General features: G+C 36.9%; 1 protein-coding gene across 1 annotated transcript in view; it reads left to right on the plus strand.

Annotated features, from left to right (window-relative positions):
- LOC126162120 (unconventional myosin-XV) overlaps window positions 1–23,735 on the plus strand; it is a 504,442-nt gene that overhangs the window by 108,628 nt on the left and 372,079 nt on the right. The window contains exons 6-17 of the mRNA XM_049918408.1: window positions 12–189; window positions 335–458; window positions 1,466–1,620; window positions 3,440–3,634; window positions 4,135–4,269; window positions 7,477–7,764; window positions 10,246–10,403; window positions 10,706–10,933; window positions 14,267–14,603; window positions 17,468–17,627; window positions 20,536–20,675; window positions 22,019–22,192. Of these exons, the coding sequence (XP_049774365.1) occupies window positions 12–189; window positions 335–458; window positions 1,466–1,620; window positions 3,440–3,634; window positions 4,135–4,269; window positions 7,477–7,764; window positions 10,246–10,403; window positions 10,706–10,933; window positions 14,267–14,603; window positions 17,468–17,627; window positions 20,536–20,675; window positions 22,019–22,192 (2,272 nt within the window). The remainder of the gene's footprint in view (window positions 1–11; window positions 190–334; window positions 459–1,465; window positions 1,621–3,439; window positions 3,635–4,134; window positions 4,270–7,476; window positions 7,765–10,245; window positions 10,404–10,705; window positions 10,934–14,266; window positions 14,604–17,467; window positions 17,628–20,535; window positions 20,676–22,018; window positions 22,193–23,735) is intronic.

Here is a 23,735-nt window from a genome sequence, read left to right on the forward strand (position 1 = left end):
AAAAATTTCAGTGGTGTAATAATTGGAGCCAAAATCACTGAGTACCTGTTAGAGAAGTCACGCATAGTGACTCAAGCACCAGAAGAACGTAACTATCATGTCTTTTATGAGATGTTACGTGGACTTCCATCAGATCAACGAGAAAAATATGGTCTTCTCTCGCCTGACAAATACTTCTACCTCAACCAGGTCAGTGAATTAAAATATTGCTATTATGACTAAATAATTTATTAAAAAAGTGTGTAATCAGGTTATATTATGAGCTCTTGATTGTATCCTCAATTAACAGCAGTTTATAAAACGTTGTATGAAATTACCTACATATTTGCTACAGGGAGGCAATGTTGAGATTGATGGCAAGGCAGACAATGAAGATTTCCAGTCGCTTCTGTCAGCAATGCAGGTTTTGGGTCTTTCCTCAGAAGAGCAAGATACAATTTTCAAGATACTTGCTTCAGGTAAAAATTTCTTATCTATAAAAGATAAAGTAGGTTTGCTGTATTGCTTTGATGTATAAGATCAACAGTAATTTTACAGACATTATTCTTTAATCACACATTAACGTAATGTATCTGCAAATGAAAACTGAATATTTATCTTTCTTCAGTCAGATTTTCATATTTCAGTACAATTCAATGGAACTGAATTATTTTCAGCCTCGTTTTTGTGTGATTGGGAGGGTGTATGTCTGTAATTTGCTGAATGCGAAAAATATTTGACCATTAAGAACGCCGCATGGCTGTTGTGTGCGGATGTACTCCAAAGTTGTATTTCTATTCTGTTTTCACCTATCTTCCAAATTTGAAGTGACATCAGTGTGCTTATATTTTTGTATAAAATATATTTCTTAATATGAGACAGAGAGACAGCTAGAAAAAATGATAAATTGTGTAGCTGTGAATAGTCTTTTGCAGTACACACCCATGAGTGCATGCACACCACACAGAGGAGGTGGGATGGGGGGAGGGAAGGAGGAGTCACAGCAAGAGGTTTCTGCAAGCCCACTCCATCTCCCCCCTCCTCCCTCCTTCCAAGCCCAGGACTGCTGTAAGGGCCCGGGCATTGTGCGATGGGCCTATCTTTTATTAATCATCATTTTTAAAACTCTATAAGAAGATCAAGTATAATTTATAGCAGTTTCCAATTTATGGTGTAAAGATCTCTGTAAGAATGTGTAACACCAAATGATTGATTATGATGTGTAGGCTCTCTTTATTTATGGATCATTTTCTCTTCCATACAATGGAATGTAGTGTAAATCCACTATTCTTCATGTGTCTCTAATGTGTGTTGTTTGTTCTGCACATATTATTGTAGTAAAATGGCATATTGTGTGATCCATTGTCGCTCTTTGTGTGTGTGTGTGTGTGTGTGTGTGTGTGTGTGTGTGTGTGTGTGTGTGTGTTACAGAGAGAGAGAGAGAGATGCTCTGATGTATTAGTAATTTTATTATTTTTCTGTGCAGTGTTGCACCTAGGGAATGTCTACTTTCATCGGAAACAACTCAAGCATGGAACAGAAGGAGTCGAGATTGGTTCTGATGCTGAAATTCGATGGACAGGACACCTCTTGCAGCTCAGTGTTGATGGAATCAAACGCTCACTCACTACTAAAACTACGGTACTGTATCAGCAAATTAGGATGTTATTTTTTCTTCTTTACAACATAGACATTGTTGCTGAAATACCATTTAACATTCTAAAATGGGCAAATTGCTTGTTAGATTTACAGTGTGACCTACATGTTTAAATATTTTGTTGATCAGTTGAGGAGCACCATATATCTTCTGTTATTATTAAATTTAAAACAAAACTCATTGCAGAATGAACTTATGCTGAACGAAACATGCCTGATCTTTAACTCTTGACCAGTGACTCATGTTGGAAGATCATTTATTAAATAGGAATTCTGTTATGGTTTATTGGATGCCAGACATATTAGAGTAAATATACGGAGTACTTTATGAGCTACTGTGAAAGTTTGTCCTTTATGTCACATGTGAAATCAATAATTCAGTTTTCTTTACTGTAATGGAACTGTGTTCTAACTTTAGGATGCAGGTTCAGAATATCTTCTGTTAAACAATAACTGAAAAAATTAAGCAGTTAATATGAATAAAACCAGATTGAAATGTGAGGAAAAGTGTGGTAATTAAAGTCTGCTCAGTGCTTGGTTGATGATTTCTGAAAGTGAATCGTGGGTGGAAAGATGAAACATGTAACTGGAAATAACTAAGGTCATCTTGGCAATCCGTAACTCTCATTTAATTCAATGGCCCACAGGCATTACAATAATTTATTTCTTCATTCATGTGTCGTTTATGATCTAACGTTTGTGGCAACAGCAAATTCCCCTGTTATCTGGAAAGGCATAAAATTTGGCAAAAAAATGCAACTTCAGATGATCCCGCATAAAGATAAAATGTTTGCAGCCATAGGTCAAAATATTTTCAGTACATACCTGTCAGTGACTAGTTTAAGACAGTACGTAAGGACTAGTTTGTAGGTGAAAAAGGAAGGTGTGTAATATCCGCAAGTACGCATTAAGATCCTTGGGTTAGTTACAGCTCAACATAAATTTAATCAAACAGTGAAATTGTTGAATAAAATAAGACTAAATGGGTAAAGTCATCCAGAGCAACAGGTCAAAGAAGACACAGAAAGACAGATGGAAGGGAAATAAGCAATGAAATGATAACAGCAAGTTTGGAAGTGTGAGAAGCTAGATGCAACAGATGGGGCAGTGGTGCAGTAGATGTGAGAGTAAGAAAGACTGAGAATAAAGGAAAAGACAAGATTGAAATGTGGAGTAACAGATAAAAATGAAAGAAATCAGTATTGGTCAAAAAGCAACCAAGAACCCTAACTAATGAAAGACGTAAGAAGTGAAGTGGATGAAGAGGAAGGGGCAAGTTTTTTGGGGATAGAGAGGGGACAAAGGTATTACAAATGAGACGCAAACCACATCTGATGTGGATAAAGACATCAAGCCCATAGATGTGGGGTATAAGATTCCAGCTTCTCCCAGCTGTGTTCATTCATTCTCAATGGCAACTTAATGCTGAGTTTCTCTTCCTTTGATGAAGGAGTTCATCTTATAATGACAGTGCTCAAGTAGATGGTAATTGTGGAGGGGACGTGTAATACATTTCTTGTAATAGGGAAGGCATAATTGTTTTCTGTGAGTCAATTAACTTTTGCTAGGCAAAAACATTATATATTTATCACCTAATGTTAGGTAAACTGGTAATAGGAATTTCTAGTTGTGCATTCAGGAAGCAAGAAAATTCACAAAGCATACTGTATTCTTAACAAATATACTTTGCAAGACTAAATAAAAATTGTTTTGTAGTATTTTCACATGGATAAAAAAAAAGAAAATAATATCAGTATTGACAAATTTGATTTAGTTGGTACAGTGAATATTTAACTATTTGCAGGAAGCTCGTGGTGAACGTGTCTTCACTCCGCTGAGCATTGACCAGGCTCTAGATGCTCGTGATGCCTTTGCAAAAGCTCTTTACAGCACACTTTTCTCCTGGTTGGTGTCTCGAATCAATCAAATTGTTTTCAAGGGCACCAAACGGACTGCTGCCATTTCTATTCTCGATATATTTGGATTCGAGGATTTCAAGGTTGGTTGATAACTGTAAAGGTATGCTCAATAAATCTTGATATTATTTATCCTTAGACATTATGATAAACATTTGTGGATAATGTAATGAGTTATAAGAGGAAAAACATGTGAAAACTATTGATAAAAATATACATCCATTTGTGCTTTGAAGCTGTAACACACAACTCCAGTGCAGAGGTCGAACAATAGCAGTTTCATTGTTGAAACTAATTTTTATGTTCTTAATTTAATGGATTGAGTTGTAGAAAAATGTTATAAGTGGAGGAGAGTTTTCTATTGTGAATATTCGGAACTGCATACACCTTACGGAGTACTGTTTGCTATAACTCATTTGAATAGATACAGAGAAATTAAATCTCTTTTACATATCTAGGGGCCATACTACTTATAGTAATCCAGTTAGAATGAATAAATGAATAATTCTCTTTCCTTTGTTAAAATGGCCTTCTGGGATGACTGTAATGGCTTCTATTAATCTAGCAACTATTTGTATTCCAGGAGAACAGCTTTGAACAACTATGCATAAACTATGCAAATGAAAATCTTCAGTTCTATTTCAACAAGCACATTTTCAAGTTAGAACAACAGGAATATGCTAAAGAGAAGATTGAATGGCAAACAATCACTTATACTGTAAGTTCAGTTGTTTTTTTGAACAGTTGTCCATTTTCTTGTTTTGATAACTTATCTCTCTCTTTTATCCAGTGAGAAGATGATTTTGTATTGCATATTTCTTACTTTGTTGGTAACATATGAAGTATATTATAGAAAAATAATATATATAGGATCATCCACACAACAGTTAAACCAATTTAACTAAAATTTTAGAGTAGTCACATTTGGTATGTACAGATATGTGCCGTTGTACATATGTCTGTTCAAGAATTCATATGTGGTCCAGAAAGAGTTGCCTAGGATATGTAATTTCAAACAATAATATGAAAAAAGACAACCACTCCTCAAGTAAGTAGGACATTGCACACAGATAAGCACGTATGTGAAGTCTTAATGTCTGTAGCTCAGTCTTAGTTGGACCACACCATCAGCAGAGAGAGAGAGGGGGGGGGGGGGGGGGGGGGAAGACTGTGTGTGTGTGTGTGTGTGTGTGTGCTAACAAAGACTACTGATTTGAAGTCTTCAGTTGTCGGCACCTTTTTTCCTCAAGTCATTGTTTTTATTCCTCTTAGAGTATTAGTATGAAGATAAAACTGAGCGAGGTGGCGCAGTGGCTAGCACACTGGACTCGCATTCGGGAGGATGACGGTTCAATCCCGCGTCTGGCCATCCTGATTTAGGTTTTCCATGATCTCCCTAAATCACTCCAGGCAAATGCCGGGATGGTTCCTTTGAAAGGGCACAGCCGACTTTCTTCTCCGTCCTTCCCTAACCCGATGAGACCGATGACCTCGCTGTTTGGTCTCCTCCCCCAAACCAACCAACCTATTAAGATAAAACTTAAACATTCTTTGAAAGTGGGTATCTGCAGCCTGACAGATGTTTATTTCTAAAAATATATGACCAAAAAGTGTTATTAATGAAAATTACAAGAGAATGCAAACACCACTTACATTGAAAGTGCCAGTTATTCCATTTTCCAAAGTAAGTGTCATCAAGCACTTATGGCATTGTCTACTTCATTCTTTTGTATGAAAAATAGGGTTGCTAAGTGAGCAATAGAGAAATGCGAGTTGGGAATTACTAGGAATAACAAGAAAACAAACCAACATGTCAGGAATAAGACTGGGATGGAAGATGTAATTATGACTGTAACGTAAATCATATGGAGATTAATATAAATCAGCTGGAGGTGGGTGGGACAAGCAGATTGTCAGTAACTTTGTACCTTGATGACAGCCTGTGTGGTTAGTGGGATAGTAAATATTTTTATACCATCCTTGTGATAAAAAAATATGACCACATTATTCATTCATTTATTCAAGTTTTTATTTAACATCAAGGATCAGTCATGGTTGTATGGTCTGTTATCATGTTATTCTTATTTTGTGTGGTTAAAAAAATTGGAAATTTTATTAATGATTTTGCAAGATTTAAAATGTATTTTGAAGATTGTAGAGTAGTTGGCTATTATCAGTTCATTATATTGCAGTCGTAAGGTATGTTGTGTGGTAAACCAAGTACACAGATGTCTAATCAAAGTATCAGCTGAAACATTACATTTCTGACATTTTTGCAAATTTCAATTTGATTTTTTTGTCATTCTTGTAACTTCCAGACTTGCCCATCAGCATAAATTAAGTTTTGCATCTGAATATTCCTTTTGGTTTGACTTATACACTGAGCTGCCAAAGGAACTGGTATAGGCATGCACATTCACATACAGAGATATCTACACAGGCAGAATACGGCACAGCAGTTGGCAGCACCTATAGAAGATGACATGTGTCTGGTACAGTTGTTAGTTCGGTTACTGCTGCTACAGTGGTAGGTTATGAAGATTTAAGTGAGTTTCAACGTGGTGTTGTAGTCAGCGCATGAATGATGGGACACAGCATCCCCGAGGTAGTGATGAAGTGGGGATTTTACCGTATGACCATTTCACGAGTGTACTGTGAATATCAGGAATCCAGGAAAACATCAAATATCCAACATCGCTGCAGTCGGAGAAAGATCCTGCAATAATGGGACCAACAATGACTGAAAGGAATCGTTCAGCATGACAGAAGTGGAACCCTTCCACAAATTGCTGCCTATTTCAGTGCTGGGCCATCAAAAAGTGTCAGTGTGCAAACCATTCAATGAAATATCATTGATATGGGCTTTCAGAGCCGAAGACCCACTTGTGTATCATTGATTGCTGTATGACACAAACGTTTATGCCTTGCCCAGGCCCGTCAACACCAACATTGGACTGTTCATGAATGGAAACATGTTGCCTGATTGGATGAGTCTCATTTCAAATTGTACTGTGTGGATGGACATGTATGGGTATGAAGACAACCTCATGAATCCATGGACCCTGCATATCAGCAGAGGACTGTTCAAGCTTGTGGAGGCTCTGTAATGGTCTGGGGCATGTGCAGTTGTAGTGATATGGGACCCCTGATATGTGTAGATATGACTCTGACAGGTGACATGTACATAAGCATCCTGTCTGATCATCTGCATCTATTCATGTCCATTGTGCATTCTGACAGACTTGGGCAATTCCATCAGGACTACGCAACACCCCACAAGTCCAGAATAGCTACAGCTGGCTGCCAAACTCCTCAGACATGCTCATCATTGAGCGTATCTGGGATGTCCTGCAACATGCTGTTAAGAAGAGAGTTCCACCCCCTTGTACTCTTACAGATTTATGGACATCCCTATAGGATTCATGGTGTCAATTCCCTCCACCACTACCTCAGACATTAGTTGAGTCCATGCCATGTCGTGTTGCAGCACTTCTGCGTGCTCGCGGGGGCCCTACATGGCTACCAGTTTCTTTGGCTCTTCAGTGTATTTCCAGTGGTTTGACAGAAAAATCTATGACTCTGTAGAACTTAATGATTAATCATTGTCATAAATAACTGTTTCTGTTACACTGTGAAAAATTAAGTAACCTCTGACAGGTATAATAAGTAACCACTGAGAGATATTTTAGGTTTTGGATAATGATAGGACCAGAGTGTCTGACTTTTTAGACATTAGGTTCCAGTCAAGCATATGTTAGTGCATGGTAGAAAAGTCGAAGAATAAATTATATTGTTAAAAAAATCCAAACTGTACTTGTCATTTAGTTAATTTATGTTCATCTGTGTGTTGCTTTTTATGCATTTCTACATTATCAGTTCGTTGTCTCAGTACCTGCATAGTTTTGAAACCTGTTTATTGTTTCAGGATAATCTGCCAGTCATACATCTGATATCTAAAAAGCCTGTGGGTATTCTTCACCTTCTGGATGATGAGAGCAACTTTCCAAAGGCAACAGATATTTCGTTCTTGGAAAAGTGCCATTACAACCATGCTCTTGATGAGCTGTACTCTCGGCCCCGTATGTCTGGAAGTGAATTTGGAATCCGACATTATGCTGGACAAGTATGGTATAATGTTGATGGCTTCTTGGACAAAAACAGAGACACTCTGAGGCCTGATGTTGTGGAACTCTTAATCAGCAGTAAATTGAGTGTGAGTCAGTCTTCCACAGTTAATTCTTTTTCACTTTCTTTCTTTCTTTCTTTCTTTCTTTCTTTTTTTCCCCTATTTGCCAGGCTTTTGCTGTAACTCTTTTACCACCATCTTTTATTTTTCACTTATTTTTTAAGAAGAATATGTTGTAGATTGAAATCCCTAATCCTCAGAAAAAACAAGATGCAAAGGGGCACTGCCTTATCACCTGTTACCAACCTGGCATGGAACAACTGAACTATGTCGTTCACAAGGGATTCAGCTATTTATCATTGTACCCAGAAATGAGGGACAGCTTACCTGCAATTCCCCCCCCCCCTCCCCCCTCTCCCCTCCCCAAGTGGTACTCTGCTGTCCACCAGTCCATCATTATTTCTCATCCATTCCCAACCCCTTGCCACATGGATCATATCATATCCCTGTGGAAGCCTCAGATGCAAAAATTGTCTCGTACACCCACCCAGCATATCCTGCTACATTCCTGTCACAGGGTTATACTATCCCGCCAGAGGCAGGAATAGTTGTGAAACAGTTATATCATACACCAACTCTGCTTCAATGTCTGCTCAGCTTTTTTATGTGGGTATGACACCAACCAGCTGTCCACCTGAATGAATAGCCAAATTGTGGCCAAGAGCAAAGTTGACCAAAATGCTTAATTTCAATGGCTACTTCACAACCCGTGCTATCTGGATCCTTTCCTCCAACATCGCCTTCTCTGAACTGTGTAGATGGGAGTTGTCCTTGCAGCACATCCTGTGTTGCCATAGTTCTCCTGGACTCCATCTCCAGTTACCCCCTGCTCCACCTCCATCTGTCCAAGGGCCCCAACTGGACTCATCATGTGCCCACATCTTCCTCCCTGCAGTCTCCACTTCATCTATTCTGTCTCCCCCTCCCAAACCACACCTCCGTGTTGTTGTAACCACAATACATGCCACTGTCTTTGTGCAAAACTCATCTTTGCTGGTTCCCTTGTTGCATTCGTATCCTCTGAATCTGCTGTCTCCTTCCCAGCTGTCAGCCACTCTTCATATGTAGGTGTACTCTAGCTTGGGTAGATTCATCTGAAAGCTAGTAAAGTTTTCAGTCTTCTGTATGTTTTTCAATGATTCAACAACTGTACTATTAAGCGAGTTGTTACCGTTATGCCTAAATTATTTATTTGATTGTGATTTCAGCCCATCATTGCAGAGAATCTGAATGGAAAAACTGTTAATCAGCCTGCAACTAGCATTTCAGATTGGCACTGTTTATTTTCTCAGACTATGCCGAAGATAGAATATATTTTCTACATTTTGTGTATAACAATTTATTATATCCCATGTTGCGTGTTCCTGCATTTGTTATGTCTCAGAGAGTACATGTCTGTTCCAGTTCACTTAGGATGAAATGAAGTACTTCAACAGAAAGAGATAAACGCTTATGTAATTTTAAAGAATGTAGTATTATTCACTATAAAAGTAAAATCACAAACAACAAAAATGGCTCACTAAAAATATGAGAAGTAGATGAATTCATCTTTAAGAAGTACCTCTGCAGACTAGGAGAAGCAATTGTAAAATAGTTTGCAATGTGGTGTCATGAAATGGAGTGGAATATAACTTAATGAAGAAAAGCATTCTGTAGTTGCTGTAAGCACTGAGAAAGCAGTGGTGTAGTAAAATGTAATTTAAATGTTGAATTATTTCATTATTTACCTTGACCACAATGAGTACTTTGTACCCTCTCTTGTATCAAAAGAAAATGCATTTGGTACATAATCTAGGTTAACAATTTTTATTGTAATTACTCTAATACAGAATAAAACATTATCACTGAGCGGTACACAAAAATAAAAGATCGATAGGAGTTGGGAGACTGACAATTAGGCAAGAAGATGAAATATATGCAGAATTTTGGATTATACTCATGGGACTGCAACTAGTTGTGTACATACTAAAGACAGAACTAACATTGTTTCAAGAGGGAAGTCATTATTTTATTTTTGAAACTCTGTTACTTTGCTTATGGTATTCCATAGTTTATTAAACTTCTTATATTAAGCGGAAGAAAGTGCAAAAAATTTATTTACTATGTTTATTTGACTATTGTTTTATATGATACACACACACACACACACACACACACACACACACACATTATGTTTGCGATTCCCTTGCTACAGCTTATTGTGTCTGCTGTTTCTCATTTTAAGTTTGTTGATTATTTATTTCTGTCTCTTTGTCTTCCACTTAAGAACTGACTTTTCTCTTTTTAGTTCAATTTCAGTCTCTCTTTACAGTCATTTCCTTTGTCTTTCCTGATTGTAAGTAGACACAGCAATTGTTTGCCAAGTAATATGTAGGAATGGCTAGTATTGAAAAAGTAGAATTCCATCATTTGTTATACTTTTGCCACTTATGTACATGATTATCAAGTTGTGTTACCTATTTGAAGTTCACTTGTATACTTGAATTACATTGGAAACTACCATTACAGATGCTTAGCAAGATGTTCCACAGTTTGCGTTCTAGTCATGAAGCAGCAAAAACCATTAACAAAGCTAATGGACGCTTTGTCACAATGAAACCAAGAACACCAACAGTTGCTGCACGCTTCCATGATTCTTTGCAGCATCTTCTGGATTCTATGTCAAAGTAAGCAGCTTCATTCTATATAAAGAGGAAGTGAAGTGTGTTCTTCAAAAAACACTTTTTAATGCATGAATCCTGTATTGCAACATATACTTTTTTCCTCATTGTAGTAAACTTGTAACTGAGCGCAAAGTAATAGAAGGTAAAAATACCTTTGTTTGATAAGCCACATGGAAAATGTTTCTGGTTGTATAAAGGGGGAATGTGTGTATCCTTGTATTTTATTTTCGTCAGACTAAACTGATGTTTTTCCCAGTATAATACTTAAACACCTATTATAAATTCTTCCGTATGTTGTTTCTTAGGTGTAATCCATGGTTTGTGCGCTGTATCAAACCAAATAATGATAAAGCACCAATGAAATTTGATATGCCAATCGTCCTGGAACAGTTACGCTATACAGGTATGCTGGAGACAATACGAATACGGAAGATGGGATATCCTGTAAGACTGAAATTTGCTCAATTTGTTGAACGTTATCGCTATTTGCTGCCTCACAGAGGTCGCACAGTACAAAGAGGAACTCCTTTCAGGTATTTGCATTGATATATATATATTTATACTACTTTAATGTTTTAAGATAAAAGCACCAGTAGATAATACCCCAATGAATTGACGTGTTCATTAATATTAAGAACAACGTTTTTTAATCAGTACAGTTAAATTTCATCATATACTTCATGATATCTGAAAAGATAAAAGAAATCTTTTCATATATTGTGTACCAATTTTGGCAACATTGCATTAAAAATTGTGCATAAAAAAAATGAAAAAAGCGTGTCAGTAGTGTACACACATTGAATAATTTTTTCCAGTTACTGGTAGGTAATGAATTGTCTTTCAAGTTTTCCTGAAAAAGATTAGAATTTTGTAAATGAAAATATTTGGAGATTATTAAATAAGCTGTAGCTATATTGTCTTCTTGATCTTTTTTGATCTTCTGCTGCACCAAGACTACGTTAGAAATTGAAAAGAGAAAATATTCTGAGAAAAGTAAAGAAATTATCTATTAAATGGAAAGTCAGTTTATAGAAAAGTCAATCTTCACTTTATCAGATTGTAGAGTGTTACATACTTCAGAACAAGCTGTTGGTTAATACATGGTATATAATCAAACTGTTCATTATGGTGTATTAAATAAATATGCTGCTTATGTAATATGACTTATACTTCATTACAAATGTGGAGAAATTAATATCCAGTGGCTAATTTTAACATGAAAGGTTGAACTTAAACAAAACACAAAGTGCCTGAAGTCTGGAGGCAGCTGACTCACTGTGCAAGGTCACTGCCATTGTTTTGAAATCTGGATATGGCAAGGTCAGGAATGTTTATAAAACACACCCACTCCTGATTCTGTGACAGTCTATCTTTATCTTATGTTGAAATGTTCCTTGTGTGAGATACCTTTGTGGAGTTGTCAGTCATGGAAGAGTAAGCAGTTAATTTAATGTCTCTTCTACCTTCTTTCTTTCTTTTCCATTTTATTGCACTATTGTTTTATGTGATTGTGGATGTGTTATGTATAATTGAAGCAGATTTAACAATCATGTTTTCCTAGAGATTTAATGTTTATATTTTTGCATGTTATTTAAGTGTTTATAGACAAAGGTGAATATGGTATGTAAGATATCCATTTTTTATATGTTTGATTCTGCTCTTAATTTTCTTTTTTGTACTTATCCATGTGCACTAGAAACTGGCAAAATAAAATTACTCAAATCTATCTAATGAATTATTTTCACACTGACTTAAAGAAATTTTTATTTTATTGGACTCAGTTTTTGGATAACTTAAATTTCCTTTATGCGGTATGGTCTGCAAATACAGTTGATTCAGTATGACTAGATTTTTATTGTTTGCCAAGTTATTCACTTTTTATACCCATCAGATTTTCTGGACCTCACAATTTAATATTTGGTGAGTGAATGAATGACTATGTGTTTCATTAAAAGATTTATTGAATTAAGTTAAAACTAGTGTTATACTCACATGATTTATTGTTATGCAGAATTTCACTAGCAGATAATTTTTTGTCGTTGATGTCAGATAGATTTGCTGTATAGTACTTCTAACAAATGTCTTTCTGTTTTACAACCGTCAGTAAGTGTTCCATCCTTATCCTTCTACTTATCACTCAACTGTTGTAGTGTATGTTGATTTGGAATTGTCATCTTGTTGGTCATCTCTTTTACTGTACAGGCTCATTCTATGTGACTAACTGTTTATAATTTTTTTGAAATTATTTTTACCATTTGCAATCCTGTTCTTGCATATTCTGTTATTCTTGCACATCTTCTTGAAATTGAAATGAAATTATCTTATCTATAATTTTCAAAGTACCGTCGGATTGTTCTCCTCATAAGAAGCATTCCGCTTTCTCTGCAGATCTGTTATTCATCATGTATATCTTGTATCATTTCTGTGGCTATCATTCAGGATTTACTGTTTCATTTCCCATTATTCATTTTTAGAACACTTACTTCTGTTTATTGAAGTTTTCACAGGTATTTTTATTCCTCATTTTTTGGTCCATGGGCTCTTAATTACTTTTAAGCATTGTTGTACTATGTAGCAAAACAGTGACTATGTGACTGTGATCATGTGGCAATACATACAGATTATTAAAGGAAGCAGAAACAGCAACCACTCACTTTTAATTAATATATGTATTAAGAAATAGTTAAGTTACTCATTTCAAGCTATCTCATTTACACTGAGCTGACTATGATATAATATAGTCAGGCTGCTGTTTCTGTTTCGTGTAAGGATTCGCTGTATAGTTCGTTCCACATCATTAGTATATGTTAAAGTTTTGCATAACAATTTTATAACTTGTAATGACTTCATTGTTCTGCATTCCACCAACTTTAATGTCTTCTGTGCCATCATTTGTTTAACCAGTACTGCAGAAATAATCCTTCTGCTGCTCTGTTCTGCGGATACCAAGCCAATTAAAAAATCTGACTACTTCCATCACCTCTAACCTCATTGCAGTTTTTCTGCCAACTAAAACCACTTAATTTTTTGTGAGTTTTCCATTCATACAAGGCTAATGATAACATACATCAGTCCAACACAGTTCTATATGATCTGTTTGCATCCTCTTCTGTCAGTAAGAAATCTGTATTTCCCACTAATCTATTTTCTCCATTATCTAATTCAAACTGAGATTTGTGATCTAGTATCTGGAACAAGCATTGCATGAATCTAGTATGTGGAACAAGCATCGCATCAATTTTGTGAAATGATCTGAACTAGTAATTTTCTGGTAGTGTTTTCCAGAGCTTATTTTTCATCTATTTCCACTTACCACCCTCACAGTTCCTACAACCCATTTATAGCTTTTGGGACAGAGTTACCCAGTGCACAAGCAGTGTTTAAAAACCTTTTTGACCCTGTTTTTGCGGTGGCAGTGACCAATATACGATGAAAAATTACACAGTTATTCAAACGGATGTAGATATGCCTGAGCAGTTGCTTGCACAGACAACATATGTGTCTTTCGTAGCCAGAAAGTGTATGAATTAAATGGCTGTTTATGGAATCTAATAGGATTTTTATTCACTGACATCTTACAGGTGGAAAAACTTGACCCCCTAGCTACAGTGGCCCAATGGTCAATAGAAAAATCGTGTTGATCGTATACCCACCCTGTTTAAAAAGAAGTGATAGATTCAGTGGGTTAGGAGTCTATTCATTCTTCCAGTCTACTCATAACTCATGTGTATAATACATGAATAGTACCCCATTTTCATGTTAATTTTGCTTGCAAAAATATATTAGTGAAACTTTTTTTTGTAAATCAAATGAAATTGTGCCAGCAATGAGAATTGAATTTTTTTATTTCTTTCTTCCTTTACCAGAGAGCTATGTCGTGTGATACTTGAAACGGCAGCAAGTGGTAGTGGTGATTACCAGTTGGGAACATCACGTGTCTTCCTACGAGAGGGCCTCGAACGAAGACTGGAACGTGAGCGTGCTGAAGTTGTTAAAAAGGCAGCCGTCACTGTGCAGCGACATGTACGAGGTTGGCTGGCTCGACGACGATACCGAGCCATTCGCCGAAGTGCTGTAGTCATCCAAGCACACCTGCGTGGCTGGTCTGCTCGACGGAAGTACCGAACTGTCAGACATGGAGTTATACGTGCTCAAGCACTCTTCCGTGGGCGTAGACAGAGAGTGCGCTACAAACAGCTGAAGGTAATGTAACATATTATGTCCTGGTGAAACCTATGTGCCTGTCCTGTTCACTACTGTGGTTGACAGTGACAGGTCCTGTCAGCCAAGGGAAGGGAGCTGATGCATTAACCTTTCTCTAATCCTCCAAAATGGGCAGTGGTCTTTGCCAACCCAGTTCTTTTGCAGGGCAAGCAATTCACAGTTGGAGCGCTTTTGGAGTGTGTGAAATTCGAAGTCAATCAACAGCCTGATGAGGTGTAGCTGTAGCTGTGCACCACAGATGATGTTTTGATAGTGTATTTCTGAAGTTGGAACTAGATGATCATTTGTGATTAAATAAGTTGTTTCTTGCAGTGTGGTAAACTGACAGAACCTGAAAATTTGTTCCCGTGTGCAGACCAGAATTTCAGGTTTAGTCATGTTCGCTATTCCACACAAGTGTTGCTATTTAGAGACTGTACAAATGAACAGTAGGCCAAAACTTCCAATTAGGTTGGAAGAGACAATGGAGTATAGTGAATCAGATGGACTTTGCAAGATTTAATTAAAGTCAGTACATTCCAGTTCTTAGTGTGAAAATTTGAGTGTGGTGTTTGTTGTGTTCTGTGTTGGCTTTAAACTATATTCCTGTCTGGTTGTTGTGGATATTATCAGCAATAGTTTCTAGGAGCCTGTTGGAAGTGACGCATGAGCTGTTACCGATGTGCATTTTCCAGCCCTGTGGTTGGATCTTGGAATCCTTCTGAAAGTATTTACATACTTACATGACTTCAATTAATGACTTTACAGTAAGAGAGGCTTAACCCTGTCTCTTGGGTCAAAGCAATGCTGGTGATATTTATTTAGACTAATTTAACTGTATAGCAGTGCAGAGGATAATGTGAGTCTGCCAACAAATGTCTCCTATTAACTCTACAGAGCAGTACATCACATAATTTGACTTGTGTGTTGCCTTTTTCCAAGAGTGCAAGGATTCTGATCATGGCCAAAAGTGTGACACAATGTAAGCTTCCAGGCTTGGATGAAAGGGACATTTCAATAAGCACTTGTGAATGTGTGGCAGTTTAGGTCATTAGAGACAGCTATTTAAATTTCTTTGGGAAAAAGGTCTGTTAGAGGTAGAATATATTCTATCTTTTGCTTAGGTAGGAAATACTTGTTAGGAAACACTTGTGACCTTTTAAAAGGAGCCTCCTAACAGTTCTTCATTCTTTTTAATTTTTTATGTGGTAAAGGCTACAAGTGAGACAGCTTACACTGAACATAGTAAAGCAATTAGACTTACAGAAGCACAGCAGTTCAACAGAAGTGCTAAGAAATCTTATTCAGTTATGATCCTAAACCCATAAACTAATGACAAATAACTGTTTAGTTTATTTCAATATGGTGGCATGTGGAATGTTACAGCCATAACAGAATTAATTCATGACTGCTGGATCCACACAAATGAGCTGAAGCAAGTGAAGAACATCTATGTTTACATGTACATCTACATCCACATCCATTCTCTGCAAACCACTGTGAAGCATGTGGCAGAGTGTACATCCCTGTTATTAGGACTTTTCCTTATTCTATTGATGTGTAGAGTGCAGAAAGTGTGTTTTGTGATTAGTCTGGTCTTGTCTTCGCACGAGATTGTAATATATTCATAGATTCATCATCTAAAGTTGGTTCTTGAAATTTACTAAGCAGCATTTCGTGGGATAGTTTGTGTGTGTCTTCAAGTGTTTGCCAGTTCAGTTAGTCCTATTTGGTGTGGGTCCCACACACTTGTGCGGTACTGTAGGAGTGATCACAAGAGTTTCTCATAAGGAATCTTCTTTGTAGACTGATTGCATTTCCCTAGTATTCTGCCACTGAACTGAAACCAGCCACCTGCTTTATCTATGACTGAGCCTACGTGGTATTCCATTTCACATTCGTACGAGTTATATCACCCTGCTACGCAAAATTTTTTAAATTCATGAGCCTTTATACATCTGATTTTCAAAATTTTGTTGCTACTTTTTGGTACATGTTCCTGATGTATTTTTGCATTTTCAACTGTTTTGAATATTTAGTTTATTGTTGACAGTTGAAAAGGTTATATGTGTTTTCGAGTGCTCAGTGAATTTTCACTTTAGAAAAAGATAGATCAAAGAATTTCCTTTAAATTTTGCTTGAAAAATGAAATAAAGTGCAGCACCACATTTGAAATGTTGGCTGTCTTTTTGGCAAATCTGTTATGAGTAAGACAAGAGCTTGCAAGTGGTGTAAATGCTTCAAAGATGGTTGAAAAGACATTGAAGACAACAACAGCCCTGGACGCCTTAGCACGTCAGTTACTGATAACAATGTAGAAAAATATAAAGAAAATGGGTCTGAAAAACCACTGGATCAGCATCAGAGGGATTGCTGATGACATTGGTGTATTATGTGGCTCATGCCAAGAAATTCCTTTTTAGTGTTTTGGGCATGAAAAATGTAGCAGTAAAATTTGTTCTGAAATGCATGTGTTTATATGGGTGTTCTGCAGCCTATTTGTAATAAATAATTTTCTTTGTGTATGCTGATTTGCGTACTAATCACTATTTTTATATTAATACTTTTGGACTAAAGGAGACCACTCACAGAAAAGCAGAAGCATTGAGTTGCCAGTTAGCACATACAAAGAGAAAGAAAAATTTCTAGCTTTCATAGTTATACTTTTATGATTTAGAGTAAAATACACACAGAAAACACACATGCACACACTTATATATACAAACTTATGTCCCTTTATAGTGCCAGCTGGACTCCCGCCACCAAATAAGTGCATAGACCTGTGTGTGTGTGTGTGTGTGTCCATTTATTTTCTTTCTTTTTAGAAATACTGGAATTTATAGCTGTTTTTTTTTTCTCTCCAGGAAGAACTAAAGAGACGAGCAGAGGTTGAAAAAGTAGCACGTGAACGAGCCCGAGTGAAGGCACAACGTGAGGAGCAGGAGAGGGCTTCTCGTGCTGTAGCTGGTGTGAACCACCTGGAGATACCTGCAGAGTTAGCTTTCATCTTTAGTAAACTTGATGGTAAGAGCTTTGAGAATGAAACAAATTCTGACTGTCAGTATTATGATATTTAGTACTGAAGCATAGATTTTCTCAGCTTCCTAAATTAATATACGTCAGAAAGAACCAGTCATATTATTATGTAGTGCCCCTGTTCTCTTTCACTAACCAAGAAATTCACTTAATTTAATCTATATGTGAACCACTCACATGATACTTATAAATTATTAGATCAGATATATTTTCTTTTTTAAAAAATGAAATATGTATAACTTATTATAAAATTATAACAAAAAAAAATTATCAGTTATTGATAATATAATATAAATGAATAGATAAAAAGTCTACTCAACAAGTGGCAGCAATGGAACATATCTACAAAAGCATTTAACGTTTACAAGCTTTTGGAGCCAGTGGCTCGTCCTTCTGGCAGAAGAGTTGAAGGGGAAGGAAGAGGGGTGAAGAAAAAGCACTGGAGAGGTTTAGGGAAAGGGGTACAGTCCAGAAAAGTCACCCTGAACCCCTTCTCAGGGGAGACTTACTGGAGGGGCTTAGACAGAAAGACTGATTGTTGGGGACTGTATCGGATGAGATTTGTAAACATGAGAGCTTAAAGGTGGAAGACAGGGCAATATGCAAGACAGAGATTAATACTAAAACATTGTGCACAAGTTAATAAGAATGAAAAGCTAAGTGCATTGTATGTTGTACAGATGAATTCTTAGATATGAAGTAGTAACTGTAAATAAATAAAAAATAAATAAAATAAAATAAAAAATAAAAAAGCTATTATTTTGTGTAAAGAAAACTTATGTTAGAGTGACAAGTTCCACATCATTACAAAATGTCCTATTCATGATCTATGGAACAAGGATTAATGTATGTATGTAACAGAGGCGGGAGGGAGGACAGCAAAGAATAGACAAGTCAGAAAATGAAAGATGTAGAAAACTAAAATTGAGTGAAGAAAGGAGTAGTTACTGTGAAGAAATGCTGAGACCGAACGAATTAATGTAAATCAAGGCCAGGTGGGTGGTGAGAACCAAGTGCTAGTGCTAGTACCACCTGTGGAGTTCTGAGAAACTGGTGTCTGGGGGAAGAATACAGATGGCACGTGTGGTGAAACAGGCACTGAGATCATGACTGTCATGTTTTACAGCATGCTCTGAAACAGGATATTACGTGTTGCCTGTATACGCCCTCTGCCTATGCCCGTTCATCCTGACTGATAACTAGGTGGTAGTCATGCCAATGTAAAAGGCCGAACAGAGTTTACGTAACAGCTGGTATATGAAGTGTGTTGCTTCACAGGTGACTCTCCCTTTGATGGTATATGTTCTCCCAATTACAGGGCTGGAATAGGTGGTGATAGGAGAGTGCACAGGGCAAGTCTTGCAGTGGGGACAGTCACAGGGGTAGGAGCCATAGGATAGGGAGATGGATACAGAAGGAGCATAGGGTCTGACAAGGGTATTGCAGAGATTGGGAGAGCAATGAACAGCTATTCTAGGTGTGGTGGGCAAAATCTCAGATGGAATGGATCTCATTTCAGAGCGTGATTTTAGGAAGTCGTGGTCTTGTTGAAGTAGTTGATTGATACATTCAAAACCAGGATGATACTGGGTGACAACTGGTGTGCTCCAAAGTTGTTTTTTTGGATTTATCAGCAGTACTAGGACTGGCTGTGATAGTGTGGAAAATCTGCTTCTCAACTAGGCTATTGGAATAATTATGTCCAGTGAAGGATGAAGTGAGACTGATGGTTTATTGCTGTAAGAGACTGCATCCAAATTAATATGTTTGCCTCAAATGCAAAGGCTGTATGGGAAGGAATGTTTGATACGGAAAGGATGGCAACTGTCAAAATGTAAGTACTGTTGTTTGTTAGTAGGTTTGATGTGGACAGAAGTGTGCAGCTGGCCTTCGGTGAGGATGAGATCAACATCAAGGAAAGTGGCATGGGATTCGGAATAGGACCATGTGAAATTTAATTGGGAGAAGTATTTAGAGATTCAAGGAATTTTAACAGGTCAGTCTCACTGTGAGTCCATACAGCAAAGACGTCATCAATGTATCTAAACAAAGCCAGGGGCTGAAGGCTTATGGATCACAGGAAGGCCCACTCCAAGTGACCCATGAAAAGGTTGTTGTAGGAAGGAGTCATCCTGGTTCCCGTGGCTGTACCCCTGATCTGTTTGTACGTCTGCCCCTCAAAGGTGAAGTAATTGTTGGTAAGTATAAAGTAGATTGAGGTGAGCAAGAAAGATGTCATAGGTTTGGAATCAGGTGGGCGTTGACTGGGAAATGTTCAGCAACAGACAGACCATGAACATGACCTGAAATGAGATCCATTCTGTCTGAGATTCTGCCCACCACACCTAGAATAGCTTTCCATCACCCTCCCAGTCTCCACAATATCCTTGTCAGACCCTATGCTCCTTCTGCACACATTTTCCTACCCTATGGCTCTTACTTCTGTTACCGTCCTCGCTGCAAGACTTGCCCTCTGCACCCTCCTACCACCACCTATTCCAGCCTTGTAACTGGCAAAACATATACTGTCAAAGGGAGAGCCACCTGTGAAATGACACATGTCATATACTAGCTGTTACATAAACACTGTTTCACCTTCTACATTGGCATGAGTACCACCCAGTTATCAGTTATTATAAAGTTAGTAAGATAACAAAAATAAAGGCTGAAGGATACCATTATGACACATTGTTCATAAGCTGTGGTCAGGATGTAGATAACTGAAAATGGTGTTACAAAATAAATGCATCTTCAGAAGTAGTGCAGACTGTTAAGAACAAAATACTTATCAATATACAGTTAAGTATGGAAATATACATCATTAAAAGACATAATGGCAATCTTTTATTACCAACAATTTATTACTACTAATTCATATTGTTTTTCTATTTCATAGATTGGCAACAAGTTCATTCAGAAAGAAATTTGGTAAAAGTAGTTGGTGGTGTACAGTCATCTGCCCAGAGTGAGAAGTACCATCTACCACATGACATCGATCATTATGCATTTACTAAATTCACCAATGTCTACTTCAAGGTAAATATTGCTTCTAAAAATATTATTTTGTTGTGTGGAATTGGTAATTTTACACCACTCTTCCATAACCATAAAATATAGTATGTGTGATAAAATTATATGTATTATGAAAAGTGCTGATGAATTTGATGTATTTATAAAAACAATGCATGATAGCCAATTATTTTAACAGGAAATTGTTATGGATTTCATCAAGGAACGTCTTGACATGTGTAGCAGTAATTTATGGAAGTATAAAAAATTCTAATTCTGGTGCTAAGAACAAACATCGAATTCGTTTCTGATAAATAAGAGTTGTATACTGAACATTTATACTTGCCTGAGATTTAAGGGTGTGTGAGCTCTGTTTGTACTAATCACACACCTCTTTATCTATGGAAGAAGCCTTGGAGTCCTGGTGAAATTGAGTGTGCTAAATGGACACATGCCCTTTTAACCCTGCGTAAATTGGCCCCTGAGTGCAGTAGGCTGCCTGGCTAATAATTACCTTTGGGAGACAAAATTCCAGTGCTGCTGATACACATTTAAAAAACTGAAAGCAGTAATCCCAGTTTCAGAACTATTAATTCTTTCCTTGGGAAGGAAAGAAGTATGCATTGTGGAAGGCTAGAAAGCAGTGGCAGACACTCAGACCCCAGAATTAGAGGGACACACCTGATGTGACGGTGAGGGAAACAACGATGTGTCTATCAGTAGTACTGGAATTGCACCTCCTGACAGTAAGTATTGGTCAGCTTTCTGTCTCTTTGCAATTTTATAGGTTTCTTAAGTGAATTTTCCTTTGATACAATTAATCATGTTATCAAGAAGTATATGCTTGATAGTGTGACTTAACATAACCTGGATTGGACTGGGTTTGGGGTAGGCCTTATAATCTACTAAAACATGAATTTTTAATCATGTTTCTGCTACTTTTTGTATCTGTGGTATGGGGTCCTGAGCCTTTCATGCTAGCAGGAAAACTGAAAATAGATATCAGATTTTCTGCTATGTAAGTATTCGCTTGTACTAAAATTTGTTTTTGTTTCTTCTGATATGATTAGATGTAGATGTAGATCATTAAAGTGTTTAAAAAGCTTAACTTATTAGAATGTCATAGTTTGGAGTTGAGTTGTTAATTTTATTAGGCTTAACGAAGTCATTCAAAGTAGTAGACTTGATAGCCACTTATTTTTTATTCTAATTTCACAGAGAAAAAACATAGTTGTCTCTGAATTGTTTTAGCTGAGAAACAATTAGCTAGTTCCAACCATAGAGGGTTTCCATCTTTTAGACGTGTACCTTGTGTAATATGAACAATGCAGATTTTTCTGAAGTATAATGAGTATGTAAGTATATTTCAGAGTCATCTTTGGGGCATGAAGAGGGAGCCGATTAAGACACCGTTTCTTGCTAAGTCAAAAGACATTGATTATCAGGATTCGCTGGCTATTTTCAAGCTGATTCTGAGGTTTATGAATGACAATAATTTGAGTGGCAAGAAAGAAATTGCACTTGGTGATTACATAGCCAACAAGGTAAGTTTTTTTCTTTTTAGAAATCATGTTCTCGGTGTCCTTTTCTACTTGTTCTTGGAGGTTTTTAGTTATTATCCCTTGAGTGATATGAATTACAAAATAAATTAGAAATTAATTAAAATCAAAGGTAGTGCGTAAGGTTACTTAAAATTCAAAATTTGCATTAACTTTTGAATCTTTGTTCCTGTTCTAGCTTTAGCATGGGGTACAGCGAACTCATTTTTTCATGTTCAATTACAGCTGGTGTGTGAGGACAGGGGGGGAGGGGAATGTGCATGTGCACATGCACATGCACATGCACATGCTGTCCATTTAATTTTCAGTTTTCTTCCATTGCATCACGTTTCGAAAGCTTCTATTTTCTTCTTGTCTTGACTGCTTATCAACCACAGTTCACTTCCATAGAAGGCTATCTACATTTAATCTAATTCACATGATTTAATTCAACTATATGTCATTACCCATGTTTTACTTTTGTTAATTTTCATCTTCTAACTTGGTTTCAAGACACTATCCATTCTACTGAACTGAATTTTCATGTCCTTTGCCACCTCTGACACAATTACAATGTCGTTGCTAATTCTCAAAGTCTTTATTTTTTTCTCCCTGAACTGTAAATCCCATTCCAAATTCCCCTTTACTGCTTGTTCAGTTGAATAACATTGAAAATAGGCTACATCCCTGTCTCACTCCCTTCTTTTCTTGTCTTTGGCTCTTTTAATTGCATAGATGTACAAGTTGTAGATACCCTTTGGACCTTGTGTCTCCATTGCTGGAGGCAAGAACATGGGAATTCAAAATAGAATTGATGGACTGTATTTCAGCAACAATGCTTGTAGTACACATTTTGAAGTACATAAAATGTGTTGAAATTATTGATAGGATTCATTCTTTAGTTCTTGCACTGTCAGTTCTGTACACTTGTGAACAGGACTGAAGACTACCAACAATACACGATTGACAGCTGATGCTTGAGTTTGTAGTCTCATTATATCATTGAAAGTATTATTTATATTCTTGTAATTATTATAGTATGACAATGCAAGCATAACATGTGCATAGTATGTGTGGAAGTGTAGCTTCTCTTGGGTCACATAAAAGTGCCATCGAATGAAAAAGTAATAACACTTAACATATAACAATTCTGTCATGAAGAAAAGCAGATGAATTTACACTAGCGTGCATGCTGTTACGTGCCGTCTCATCAGTTAAGTCTTTGCATGTCAATTATTAGGCTGCAAAACAGTCCTGTTGTTTCTTATGTTTGTCAGTACGGGAAATTTTATTTTGATTTTTTTGTCCTGTGTGTCCAGTTTGTAAAACACGTTCTGCTTTTCTCTGAGCTCAAATATACCATTCTTGCTTCATTTGAAAAAACTAAAGGCGGGTACACATTCAGATGACACCAGCAGATGACAGTAACACAACTGACCGTCTGTTGTTCAATAGAGCCATAACACAGTGACAAAGAAATGAATAAAGAACAATCTTTTCACTTTGTTATGAGCAAAGCAGTGCCCCAAAGTAATACATTGCTTAGGTT

This window comes from Schistocerca cancellata, chromosome 2 (assembly GCF_023864275.1).
Source record: "Schistocerca cancellata isolate TAMUIC-IGC-003103 chromosome 2, iqSchCanc2.1, whole genome shotgun sequence".
In the NCBI taxonomy this organism is placed as follows: Eukaryota; Metazoa; Arthropoda; class Insecta; order Orthoptera; family Acrididae; genus Schistocerca; species Schistocerca cancellata.